The 13,587-nt window shown below is 37.1% G+C and overlaps 1 protein-coding gene across 3 annotated transcripts in view; it reads right to left on the bottom strand.

The window, feature by feature from the left end:
- Positions 1-13,587, bottom strand: part of kcnab2a (potassium voltage-gated channel subfamily A regulatory beta subunit 2a) — a 226,903-nt gene that overhangs the window by 41,174 nt on the left and 172,142 nt on the right. For all 3 annotated transcript variants that reach the window (XM_056468301.1, XM_056468302.1, XM_056468300.1), the window contains one exon: positions 85-129. In XM_056468301.1, coding sequence (XP_056324276.1) covers positions 85-129 — 45 coding nt within the window. The remainder of the gene's footprint in view (positions 1-84; positions 130-13,587) is intronic.

Below are 13,587 nucleotides of genomic sequence, written 5' to 3'. Positions count from 1 at the left end.
ACACAATCTCTGAGGCACTGGGCCGAGTTATCAGCACAAGATAAGAGGAGGAAATGAAAAGCTGTATGCTGTTGGTGAACATACCTCCATCCTTTCTTCTTTATGACGTTGCCCAGCACCACCTCCGCCCTGCAACACAAAACCAGATGCTTATCAGACTAATCGGTCACCTTACTGACATCTACGGCCGACAGAATGGGCCACCAGTGGAAGTAAACCAAGACAGCAATGTGATACGATGCACTCATGTCAATTAAAAACACAATCCAGTGACTCTATCAATACACTGTATATCAAAACATACCAAGTATTTTCATATAACCTATTACGCCCCTTTTTACAAGATGTAAAATATGTCTCTGATGTCTCTAGTGTGTGTGTGTGTGTGTGTGTGTGTGTGTGTGAGAAATTTCAGCTCAAAATACCGCACTATGTTTTATAACTCTTTGAAACGGCCCCTTTTACGCTTTTATCCAAATCGTGTCGTTTTGGTGACTGTCGCTTTAAATTCAAATTATATTGTGCTCTTTTCAAAAGAGGGCGGGGGCTACAAATGCCTGTGTGTCAGCATAGTGGCAGATTCAAAAATTAGACTAATGTCTTATGCTAATGAGGGAGAGTTGGTCACTAATGAGCGGGGCTTTCCAGCTCTGATGACACAACCAAAGGTAGAATCTCAATCAAAGTGTTTCTGACGTGACTCGCCACAGATAATCTGTTGCGTGGGGTTAAAGTTCCTAGAGTCTGGCTGAGATCAAGACCTTTTATTACGTTTGGCTAGCTAAACGATTTACTCCCGGGAGGGGGTAGAGATCAGGGGCTGTGCAATTTTTTTCCAGAAGGAAGTTGAAATTAAGGGGCACGTAATTACAGCTGTTAAGCTTAATTTTCTGATTTTAGGTGAAAAATCGAATCTATCGGAGACATCCAATATATTAAAAGGTACCGAAAAAGTCCACAGAGAATGGGGAAGTCCCAGAGTAAAGTGAGAAAATATGATACACCGGTGTTTTGGAGTATGATAAAACTGTCTTTACAGTGTTTTCATCTGTTTATATTTTATTTGTTTCTATTTTATTTATACTTGTCTTTTTTTATTCCCGTTTATGTAAAGCACTTTGAATTGCCATTGTCTATGAAATGTGCTATATAAATACACTTGCCTTGCCTTCTGCAGACTGTTTTTATCAAGTGTGATTATAAAAAATGAAATTTTGACTATTAGAGGCTGGTTATATTCAGATTGTTGCCACTTATAAAATTTTATTTTTGCATAATAGACCCTCTTTAAGGGGGTTTCTAACCAGGTAACCACAAGTATTATAAACTAGAGCTGGGTAGAGCTGATGCACTGACTTCACACTTCTATTCAATTCAAATCAAATCAGTTTGATTCACAAGCTTTAATTCAAATCCTAAATTGATTAAATATTTAATTAATTAAATATTGATCAGATTAAAAATGAAATATTTATCAGATCCAGTTCATGATAATTTTTTAGGAGAAACTTTCCACACATAAGTTTGCTGTATCACTGATGTGTCTTATTTTATTGATGAAATGTGTATACCTTAAACTTTGCTTTGAATTATAAAGTTTGATTATTTGATTCACAAGCTTCAATTCAAATCTAAAATGATTCACTGTTGGTCCACCTGCACATTTATCAGGTACTGTTCATGTCAATTTTTGTTAATAACTTTATTTCTACATATATTATAATTGTATTAATGAGGCACTATCATCTCTTATTTTACTGAACTAAATCTGTATTACAATTTTCTTTTAACTATACATCTATTTACATTTATTCATTTTCCTTCGGCTTAGTCCTTTATTTATCAGGGGTCGCCACAGCTGAACGAACCGCCAACTATTCCAGAAAATCTTTTACGTAGCAGATGCCACTCCAGCTGCACTGTACTGGAAAACACCCCTAGACACTCATTCACACACACACACTGACAGACTACGGCCAATAGTTCATCCGATGTGTTTGGATTGTGAGGGAAACCCACACCAACACGGGGAGAACATGCAAACTTCACACAGAAATGCCAACTGACCCAACCGGGACTCAAATCAGCAACCTTCTTGCTGTGAGGTGACAGTGCTAACCACTGAGCCACCGTGCCGCCCTTTTAATTATACAGTTCCAGTATTTTTTGTTGATTTATTCTGTTGATTTTTTTTTACTATTTTAAAAATGTTTATATATTCTTTTATATTCTTTATCTTTATTAAATTTTCACTTTAGTCTTTAAATTTTGTGTTAATGACTAATAATACGAAATTATTAAATTATTATTTATTTATATAAATTTATTTATATATATAAATAAATATATAAATAAATATATAAATAAATATATAAATATATATAAATATATATAAATAAATATATAAATATATATAAATAAATATATATAAATAAATATATAAATAAATATATAAATAAATAAATAAATAAATATATATATATATATATATATATATATATATATATATATATATATATATATATATATATATATATATATATATATATATATATGTACATACACACACACACACACTTTTAATCTTACTATTATTTATGAAGCGATATAATTCAGCTTTGACGGTCATGTCACTCTCTGTTGAAAGACAGTTGTTCAAACCATGCATTGATGTTTTTGTTCAGGACATCCAGTGACCCTCAGACAGCACATTCATAGATTATTCATAGAATTTCTGATGCACATCACGAAACAAAAGGCAATAATGCTCTCTTAAAACATCAAGTGTGGCTTCTTGGTGCTCAGTCATTTTGATTGTTTTGTAGCATTTGCGATGACCAAATCGGAGGTTACGCAAGGCTAACAGTGGTTTCAACAGTGTGAAATAAGGTTTAATTCACAAACACTGGGTCCTGAGAAGCTCTTTAACTCTTCTGAACAGAGCTCCTCCTTTCACCCGTAGATGGGGAGGAGCGTCAGTAACAGCTTGGAGACTCAAAGCCTCTCTGGCAGCCATTAGTGATGCTGAGGGTGTTAATTGGGCCCATTGAGGATAGATTTGGGCTGTGATTTTACCGGTGAGTGCAATTTCCCTCCGGCAGAGCACTAGTCAATTCAATGAACCGCTGTGCTGTAATTCAGTTGACGCCACAAATCCCACCCACTGCTGCACTATTAATCTCTCTAAAAAACATGCTGCCTTTTGGAAAGTAGCATGTTGTAGAAAAACAGAGGGACTATTTTAATGCTAAAATGAAAACGCCATTTTATCATACTAAACTCCTCATATTGCACTGCAAAAAATGTGTACTATACTTCGTTTTTTTTGTCTTGTTTCTAGCCCAAATATAAAAAATTCTTAAATCAAGAAGCATTTTAGTAAATTATTGTCTTATTTTCAGAAAGAATGTCAAAATTAAGTGATTTTTTCTTTAAAACATGTTAATAAATCTGCAAACCAGGCTCATTGTTGATGCATACATTTCTGGAGATCGCAAAATACATCCCAGGAGCTATGTTTTTTGCAGTTTTTATTTTCGCAAATCCACCAGAGGCCGCTGTGTACGCTTTTTCAGATCTCAAACTTCTCTCGTAAGTGCCATTCGCACCTGCTATTCTCACGTAAATCCACCAGAGGCCGCTGTTGACTGACTGACAGACTGACTGACTGACCAACAGACCGATCCCCCCACCCACCTCCATCCCTAAACCCAACCGATAGTGTTTTTAAAAGCACAGATCGACCAGCACCCACCCACCCACTCCTCCAAACCCAATCGACAGTGTTTTCAAAAGCAATCCTGAAAAAGAAAAGAACTCGTGGCTGCCTGATTTTTACCATGTTTTCAAATCATACCTCATTCTCACCCTGTTATTTACTTGTTTATTTAATGTTTTGCCTTTTTTTGCTTTGCCTGTTTCTGGAACTGTTCTTTGCCAGGCTCGAACCTCGTCATCGCGGTCAACTCCTCTCTGCATCTCAAGTCCGTTGACGTACATGGCGAGCTACTGGGTAAACTGGTAACAGCAGAAAAGCCGTTCATACGGAGGTAAGCAGTCAGCTGGTAGCGTGAAAAGAAACACAAGCAGCCGTTGGGCTCATACCGCTCTGTAGCGTTTGTTATAAAGATATACATAGCAGCCATACATTGCTCTGGCTACATAATTGGCGCTCTCCAAAAATGTCTACAGGGGTACGTTTGCACAATGAGCCCGTGTTGTTAATCTGCCAATGGGGTACTCAAAATAATTTTGTTTTCGTGTTGAATTAAGATTATTTTGCTTGTTTTAAGTGAAAACTCACTTAATTTAGACATTATTTCTGAAAATAGACAATATTTCTACTTGTCTAGATTTAATAATTTTGTAGATATTTGGACTGGAACCATGACAAGAACACATTTGTGCAGTGTGCTCTTCTCCATTAGTAAAGGTGAACGAAGAGCTGTCATGCTCCAAAAGAGCAAATGTTATTCTTGAAGATCAATAATATTCGTTCCAATTTCCATTTCATTTTTATTAAATAGAAGAAAAACAAACAGTGAATATTTTTATAACGCACAGAAGGAAAAATAAGTTCAGTGTTCTATAATTTAGCTAGAGGACGGCATGGTGGCTCTGGGTTAGCACTGTCGCCTCATATCAAGAAGGCCGCTGGTTCGAGTTTTGTGTGGAGTTTGCATGTTCTCCCCGTGTTGGCGTGGGTTTCCTCCGGGTGCTCTGGTTTCCCCCACAGTCCAAACACATGCGCTATAGGGGAACTGAATAAACTAAATTGGCCATAGTGTATGAGTGTGTGTGTGAATGAGTGATTATTCCTAATACTGGGTTGTGGCTGAAGGGCATACACTGCGTAAAGCATATGCTGGATAGCTTGCAGTTCATTCCGCTGTGGTGACCTCTGAAATAGAGACCAAGCGGAAGGAAAATGAATAAATGAATTTAGCTCGAGACTTTTCATTGTTGGGTGAAGAGATATTTTAACAATAAAGCTGGAAATGTTTCAGTAGTTTAGCAGTTTTTACTTAAAGAGATAAGTCAGCCTAAAATTTACAGTATATATATATATATATATATATATATATATATATATATATATATATATATATATATACATACATACATACATACATACATACATCATAAATCAGTCATCATTTACTCACCATCCAGCTGTTCCAAACTTATGCGTTTCTTCTGTTAAAAACAAAAGAAGATACTTTGAAGAATGTTAAAAACCAATAGCCTTTGACTTCATTAAGATCTTTTTCCTACTATGGAAGTCGATTGCTACAGGTTAGCAACATTCTTCAAAATATCTTATTTTGTGTTCAATAGAAAAAAAGAAAAACAAAACTCTTAAATGTTTGGAGCTACTTGAGAGTGAGTAAATAGGGAGTAAATTTTCATTTTCGTGTAAACTAAAACTAATTACAATTATTTTTGTTATTTGAAATAATAGCTGAAACCATTGCCAAAATAAGAGTCATCTGTAAAACCTTATCAGGAACCAAAACTATAAGCAAGAAGATTCATTCTACAAAAATGTTAGATCACAGAAACTGACAATCGCAAGTATTTGAGGGAGCTGTGAAAAACTCTGTTAAACTAATCAATCTATCAAACAGAGGGTTGGACATCTTTAATCTTAATTGATTGGATGTTTCAAACTAATTTGGGCTTTACATAAAAACAGAAAGCTGTTGAATGGTGGAAGCTGTTGTGCTTTGATTCAGTGGTCATTAGCAGAAGAGAGTGGTTCATTAATCCACATGAATGTACGGTTCACTGCTACACTGCACTTTCCTCAAAAAAATAAATAAATAAATATCTTCAAAAGAGTTTCCTGGAGACAGCAGAACATCTTCATTACTGTGCCCGAATATTCATGCTAGTGTGCTTGATTAGAGTGTTGAACAGATACAGCTGAGCCAGTCTCATTGTAAATATATTCCTCAGCCTATATTTTTGCAAAATGTATTATACATTGCTCCGGGTACGTTTTGTTGCACGTTTCAGATAACAAATCCACTAGAGGGCGCTGTTTACATTTTAAAGAATCTGCAATGCATTACTCATGTACCGGGTACGTTGTGTTGTCTGTTTTAGATACACATCTTTCTTGTACATGAAGAAAACAAACCGCTGACCTAAACTTTAAACCCAACCAATAGTGTGATCAAAAGCAGACGGAAGAGAAACAATGCACTACAACCGTATAGTTTAACCTTGATCTTACCTTGCTTTTAGCATTTTGGTGAAAACATGCTTCACAAGTACAACAGTGTACAAAGTGAGCTACGAGCAAACTGACAACGCCAGAAAAGATGTCCAAATAGATATTAATAGCTGAGGCAAAGCATTCAATTACAAATGACAGACACTGTTAATGTGTTTTGTGGTATTTATTATTAAGTGTTGTGCAAAGTACTGCTTGAAAATAATCCTTTACTTAGGGTTCTTGCATCTTTTCCAAAGTCCAAAGTACTTTAAGCACTTTACAGGTGCATTTTTTAAAACTTTTCTAGCCCTTTACAATTGTGGAAAATTATATATCTACATACTTATACATATTTCATCACATTATACATTCATTTTCTTTTCGGCTTAGTCCCTCTATTAATCAGGGGTCGCCACAGCGGAATTAATCGCCAACTTATCCAGCATATGTTTTACGCAGCGGATGCCCTTTAGGCCGCAACCCATCATTGGGAAACCCATACACACTCATTCACATACATACACTATGGACATTTTAGCCTTCCCAATTCACCTATACCCCATGTCTTTGGACTGTGGGGGAAACCGGAGCACCCGGAGGAAACCCACGCCAAAACGAGGAGAACATGCAAACTCTACACAGAAATGCCAACTGACCCAGCCGAGGCTCGAACCAGCGACCTTCTGGCTGTGAGGTGACAGTGCTACCCACTGCACCACTGTATTGCCTCAGCACATTATATTAGATGCTAATTGTTATTTTATTCTATAGTATAGTATTTTAAATAAAATGTTTTTTGCTCCAAGCCCAACATTGAATTACAGTAATTTACTCTCTTAAACAAAATTGACTTGCATATTAAATAGATCATGTTTTATCTCAGTTATTTTCATTTCAAAGGGTGCAAATATAAAAAAAAAAAGCTCAGGCAGATCACGCTACAGGGAAACGCACAAACTCCAGTCTTCGTTTCATGCAAAAGCAAAGAGATGATTTTTTTAAATATAAGGGGTTTTTAACCTTTAATAGATAAAACTAGGTGTGTAACGGATCACAACTCACAATTCGGAACACACGTGACCCGTGGATTAATACACATGCTAATATATTTTTTTACTTACTAAATTTGTAATGATCACAGAGAGATCGCCTCTTGCATCATTAAAATCACATGTATGAAATCATTTAGGCTTTCTTGCAGAATATAATGATGACGGAAGAAGTTGTGGTGGGTTATTCGGGATGTGGTGGGTTTCTTAGGTTATTAAAGGTGTTTTCTGTCACTACTTCTTTAGCCTGCATTAATGCATTCAGTGTAAGGCGCACGATTAATCATTAAAAGATCGGGATCTCAACACCCACGCGACAAATGAAAAATGATAGTGATTTGCATATGTTTATTAATCCTTCGCATCATTTCATTCAAATCTGCAGTTTATATATGTACACTGGACTACGTTTTCTTGCAGTTTTTGTTATCACAAATCCAAAAGAGGTCGGCAAGTACATTTTTGACAATCTCAAATACCTTATGGAAAAGCCATCCATCCTGAGGTAAGCAGTCAGTGTTACCGACCCACATCGTTCATTTTACATATAAAAAGCAATGATATATACCTGCGAGCACATATTTCTCAGTCCTCAAAAATGTGCACCAAGGTCAATTTTCTCAGTGAGACGGTGTTGGTTTATTCATTGATAGCACAACCCTGTAAATATCATTAGTGTAAAAAGGAAAAATATCCCCACACTGCGCTGAAGCTTTCATTTCTCCTAAAAACTGCAATCAGACATGTCTTCAAGCATTTCATTTTTCACAAAAACATGTAAGCTGAAGCACACACTTCCAATGAGCCTGTGTTAGATACAGCGATGCACACAGACGACGTTTTATTTGCATATGCGTTTGGCACAGAAATACAGAAAGATAAGCTGATGTGCCCACAGATACATGTGTGTGTGCATCACATGTATGCATACCTGCATGTGTGTTTACATATGGGCGCTGCATTTACGCAGAGTTGTTTGTCTGGTTCTGGCCCGTTGGTTCTGTTGTATGGTTGATGCTGGCAGAGCTGTATTTATTCCAAACGGATAAATAAAACAGAGAGCTTCCCACTCTCATGCCTTCCCACTCCTCGCACCCCATTACTGGAGCCCACGCCAAACGCTCAGCTCATGACGGAGCACATTACCAACCGCCAGCCTCACCTCATTTACACAGTTTATTTAAGAAACATCAAGTGTCAGGCAAGTTTCCTTGTTTAGAAGAGAGGAAAATGTTCTAATGTGAATGCACACAGCACAGCGGGGAGGAACATCTGAGATGAACTCACTGATCTACAGTTACTGGCAGGACACAAATCTCTCAAATTGGAAACCTCAGCTACAAGGGATAAAATTAACACTTGTTAAGAGTTAAATAAGAGTAAAAATAATATAGGGAATATTATTTGATAAAGATATCATTTAAAAACAATATTACAATGTGTGGTAATTTTTTATACTGTATTTCCATCTTGATGAATGAATGAATGAATGAATGAATGAATGAATGAATACTACTACCTTACTATATAGTTTTTTTAGTAAATGCATTTTAAAAATAGTTTTTACTATACTTTAGAATGTGTATACATTACAATAAAGAATCAGAAAAAATAAGAATAATAAAATATAGCGTAGTATATATATATATATATATATATATATATATATATATATATATATATATATATATATATATATATATATATATATATATATATATGTATATATATATATACATACTACAATGTATGCATTTTTAAATAAATATGAGGTTATATAAGTAAATATACTTATAAATAAACTTATATAAATAAATAAAAGTAAATATGAAGGTTAAAACACACATGCAGGCACATATACATTATATTAAGGACACCTGTCAAACTGCTCATTAATACGCAAATTTCTGATCAGCCAATCACATGGCAGCAACTCAATGCATTTAGGCATGAAGACATGGTCAAGATGATCTGCTGCAGTTCAAGCCGAGCATCAGAATGAGGAAGAAAGGAGATTTGAGTGACTTTTAACGTGGCATGGTTGTTGGTGCCAGACGACCTGCTATGAGTATTTCAGAAACTGCTGATCTACTGGGATTTTCATGCACAACCATCTCTAGGGTTTACAGAGAATGGTCAGAAAAAGAGAACAAATCCAGTGAGTGGCAGTTCTGTGGGAACAAATGCCTCGTTGATGCCAGAGGTCAGAAGAGAATGACCAGACTGGTTCCAGCTGACAGAGAGGCAACAGTAACTGAAATAACCACTCATTACAACCGAGGTCTGCAGAAGAGCATCTCTGAATGCACAACACGTCCAACCTTGGGGCAGATGGGCTACAGCAGCAGAAAACTACACCGGTTGCCACTCCTGTCAGAACACGAAACAGACGCTACAATTGGCACAGGCTCACCAAGATTGGACAATAGAAGATTGGAGAAACATTGCCTGGTCTGACAAGTCTCTTCTGCTGCCCCAATCGGATGGTCGGGTCAGAATTTGGCATCAACAACATGAAAGTATGGATCCATCCTGCCTTATATCAATGGTTCAGGCTGGTGGTTATGTAATGGGGATATTTTCTTGGCACACTTTGGGCCCATTAGTACTAATTCAACATTCAAAGCCACAGCCTACCTGGGTATTGTTGTTGACCATGTCCATCCCTTTACAACCACAGTGTACCCATCTTCTGATGGCTACTTCCAGCATAAAGTAAATAAAGCCTGAATCATCTCTGACTGATTTCTTGAAAATGACAATGAGTTCACCGTACTCAAATGGCCTCCATAGTCACCAGATCTCAATCCAATAGAGCACCTTTGGGATGTGGTGGAATGGGAGATTCGCATCTTGGACGTGCAGCTGACAAATCTGCAGCAACTGCGTGATCATGTCAACATGGAGCAAAATCTCTGAGGAATATTTCGAGTACCTTGTTGAATCTATGCCACAAAGGATTAAGGCAATTCTGAAGGCAAAAAGGGGTCCAACCTGATACTAGTAAGGTGTACCTAATAAAGTGGCCGGTGAGTGTACTTTAGCAATGAAGGTAAAACACATTCTTCTGTGATTTTTCCCTTCATTATATAATATTATACATGTATATAATTTCCCCTCCTGCTTTGGACGAAAGCATCTGCTAAAATAAAAAATAAAAATAAAATTACATAAATTCTAATTATATTTTAATAGAACAAAATTACACATTTATGCCCAGAATTTATGTCAGAATACATTTATAAGTCAGAATAAAGTGTTTTAACTTTCATTGTCATATATTGTAGTGTGCTGCTCGCTGTATCACTTAAGGTCATGTAAGCGTATATATTGCCAAAGCAGGATAATCCTCCTGATTGTGCTTCATTGAGCTCAAGCTGATAAATCTCACTCGTTTTAAACACTGTAAGAGATGCAATCCTTCCAAGACCCAACTAGAAGTAATACCCAGTCCGTAACTGTGATTTCCGGCATATAAGTAAATGCACATGACAGTTTAGAGCCCTTCTCGGATCCCAAGATCAACACCGCTGGCTTTGTGCTGAATGTTTATGACAAGTTCAACACAAACTCCCACGCAAGACATGGAAGAGGAACGCTATTTCCAACAATGCCCTGGGTCGGCTGCCATAGAAATGTGCATTCACCTTTGAAATGACCTCTAGATTTAAAGAAAACTTGAGGAAAGTTCATGCAAAAAAAAGAACAAATGAACTTATAAAACTGAGAACTAGAGCTGACATTTTCTGAAGAGCAGCATCTGTGAAATCCACCGCCACGGCACACCTGCATCATAAAGAGTTTTAATGGTACGTCCATGATGTACCTGATGGTTACTAGGGTGTTGTTGGGATGTTCTAGATGTTTAATATCATTCACATCTGTAGCATTTTAAATATCAAGACAACACCTAAAGGGGTCATGAACTCAAAAATCTAAATTAATTGATAATTCACATTAAAACATCCTGAACACTGTAAAAATGTCAGATTCTGAAGATTTCAAAAGGTAAAAAAAACTGTAAAAATGTTACAGTAAAAATCTGGAACCTAGTTAACAGGAAGTTTACTTAAAGGGCACCTATGGTAAAAAATCTACTTTTCAAGCTGTTTGGACAGCCATATGTGCATGTATGGTGTATAGACCGTCATATTGGGGTGATATAAGCACACCCAGTGCTTTTTTTTTCAATTTAACAACATAAAAAACGGTGGACCAATTGGAGCAGTTTTCAAATCGACCGCTACCTGACGTAGGAGAGCGGTCCCCCCGCCCACCAATATTGATTTACAGGTGCGTCATCATATCCTCAGTTTGTTAATCCACGTCCGCCATTTTCAGTGTGAGTCGAAGCGATATCACTAAAGGAACACACTAGCTCTATTTTTAGATGCAAGGCTCATTGGGCTCAACACAAGATCAATATTCTCCACATGATCGCTCTAATCTGAATTATTGGTTGTATCTTTAGGTAGGTTTGCAAACGTGTGTACTTCTCATTGAGTCTACCTTATACTTCAGCCGTTTGCATTTCTCGCGATCCCAGAAGCTCCCTGTGATCTTAACTAGCATGCGTTTTAGAATTCTAAACATCGGTTTCTATCAGGGTACACTCAAGTCGACGGCTGGGCGCCGCGGACCGCTGCAGAAACCTATGTTTAGAATTCAAAAATGCGTGGCGCGACGATTCGGGACACTTCGTGTTTCTGCCACGCCACAGAGAGTGTCTGGTGTGCCGTGTCGCGGCTTCGAGCGGCGCATCCGGTGCCTCAGTCAAAGTTAATTCAGTGTGCGTGGTTATTAGTTTCTGTGTACAAGCTTGGCACTTGAAACTAGCACACAGTTGGCTGTAAAACTGTACAAAGACACAAATGATTTTGTACTCTCTGCTTGGTCTGTGTCAGAGTCGTACATGTACGACTGAATGGTGATCCTCTCTCTCCTCCGTCTGCCTGTCAGACTCTGTTGCAAACGCAGAGCGGGTGAGCTCATGGCCCCGCCCCCTTGTTACGTTGACGGGAAGCCGAAACTAATTTACATGTGAAGCAACACACCCCTAAATCAGCGAGCTGTGGACACGCCCCCAACATGACACTTTTTAACACATTATAATAAAACAATCTGAATTGTGTTTTAAACTGAACCTAAACTGGCACACTCAGAACAACCATAATATTAATATTACATCATAAAAAAGAGGTAAACTATGTTCCCTTTAATATATATAGAGTGAATAACTGTAAATTGACCTTCCCTAGAATTCCCTACATGACAGTTATGCTATTTTGTTGACATTATTATGGTCCTTCTTAGTATTTTTCTTATCAGTTATGTAGATTACAGATTTATGTTACATCTTATGTTGATAAATAATGTTTATTACATTACTTTGATTTATGCGTGTTACCATGATGGTGTTAAGCAGTAATAAAGATGCTCTGAAGACAACAAATCACTTTATTTTACCTTGGATTTATTACAAACAAGCTATAATTCAACACTGGGTTTTTGAATTATATAGTACAAGCGGCAAGCTCCCGCTCTCCCTCGGGAAGCAAATACAGAAGTAACTAAAACTGCAACCCCGACTCGCCTTTCAGGGCTGGCTCCGCGAAATCCAGATGATTTCTTAGTCAGGATTCTCAGGCTTGCTTAATCCTGTTTGTATTAAGCAATATGTAAGCGAGGCGCACAACTAACGCGCTCTGCGATAGACAATAGACCGGCTTTGTTTTGGTCTATAGAACAGTCTATTAAAGTTTTTCAAAATAGCAATGCGCCTCAACATGCCTCCTTTATTAGATCAGAACGCCTACATGAGTGCAAATGCATTTGCTATTTAAACAGCGTGGCGCAAAACGACTCTTGCGCCAAGCTGAAACTAGCAAACAACAATTGCGTCGCGCCTTGCGCCACATTGCGCCAGGTGTATGATAGGGCCCTTAGTTAAAAAAAAAAAAATATATATATATATATATATTATTTGTAGTTTTAAAAAGTTTTTAAATTTTAAGAAAAATACAGAAAAGAGAATTGAGTGATATAAGAAAAACTCAGCAACACAAGCAAACAAACAAATAAATAAATACAAGGGGTGCATATTAGGACTCTTTGGCCCATTGCTGGAATTGCTTGGGGCCCCCAAATCCCTAAATCCGCCCCTGCCTGTTATTAGAGATCGTTTGAGATGTATTTGATATGTCCATTAATGAAAGATGAAGGATGTTTACAATGGTGGGCACACAGCTATCCTTTTGACGTGTTGGACCGAATCTTTGACGCTAAAAAGTGGATTTTATAAGATATATCGAAACTTAT

Source organism: Danio aesculapii, chromosome 11 (genome assembly GCF_903798145.1).
Source record: "Danio aesculapii chromosome 11, fDanAes4.1, whole genome shotgun sequence".
NCBI classification, from domain to species: domain Eukaryota; kingdom Metazoa; phylum Chordata; class Actinopteri; order Cypriniformes; family Danionidae; genus Danio; species Danio aesculapii.
Note: the sequence above shows the minus strand (reverse complement) of the source record. Positions and strands in the feature narration are given on the sequence as shown.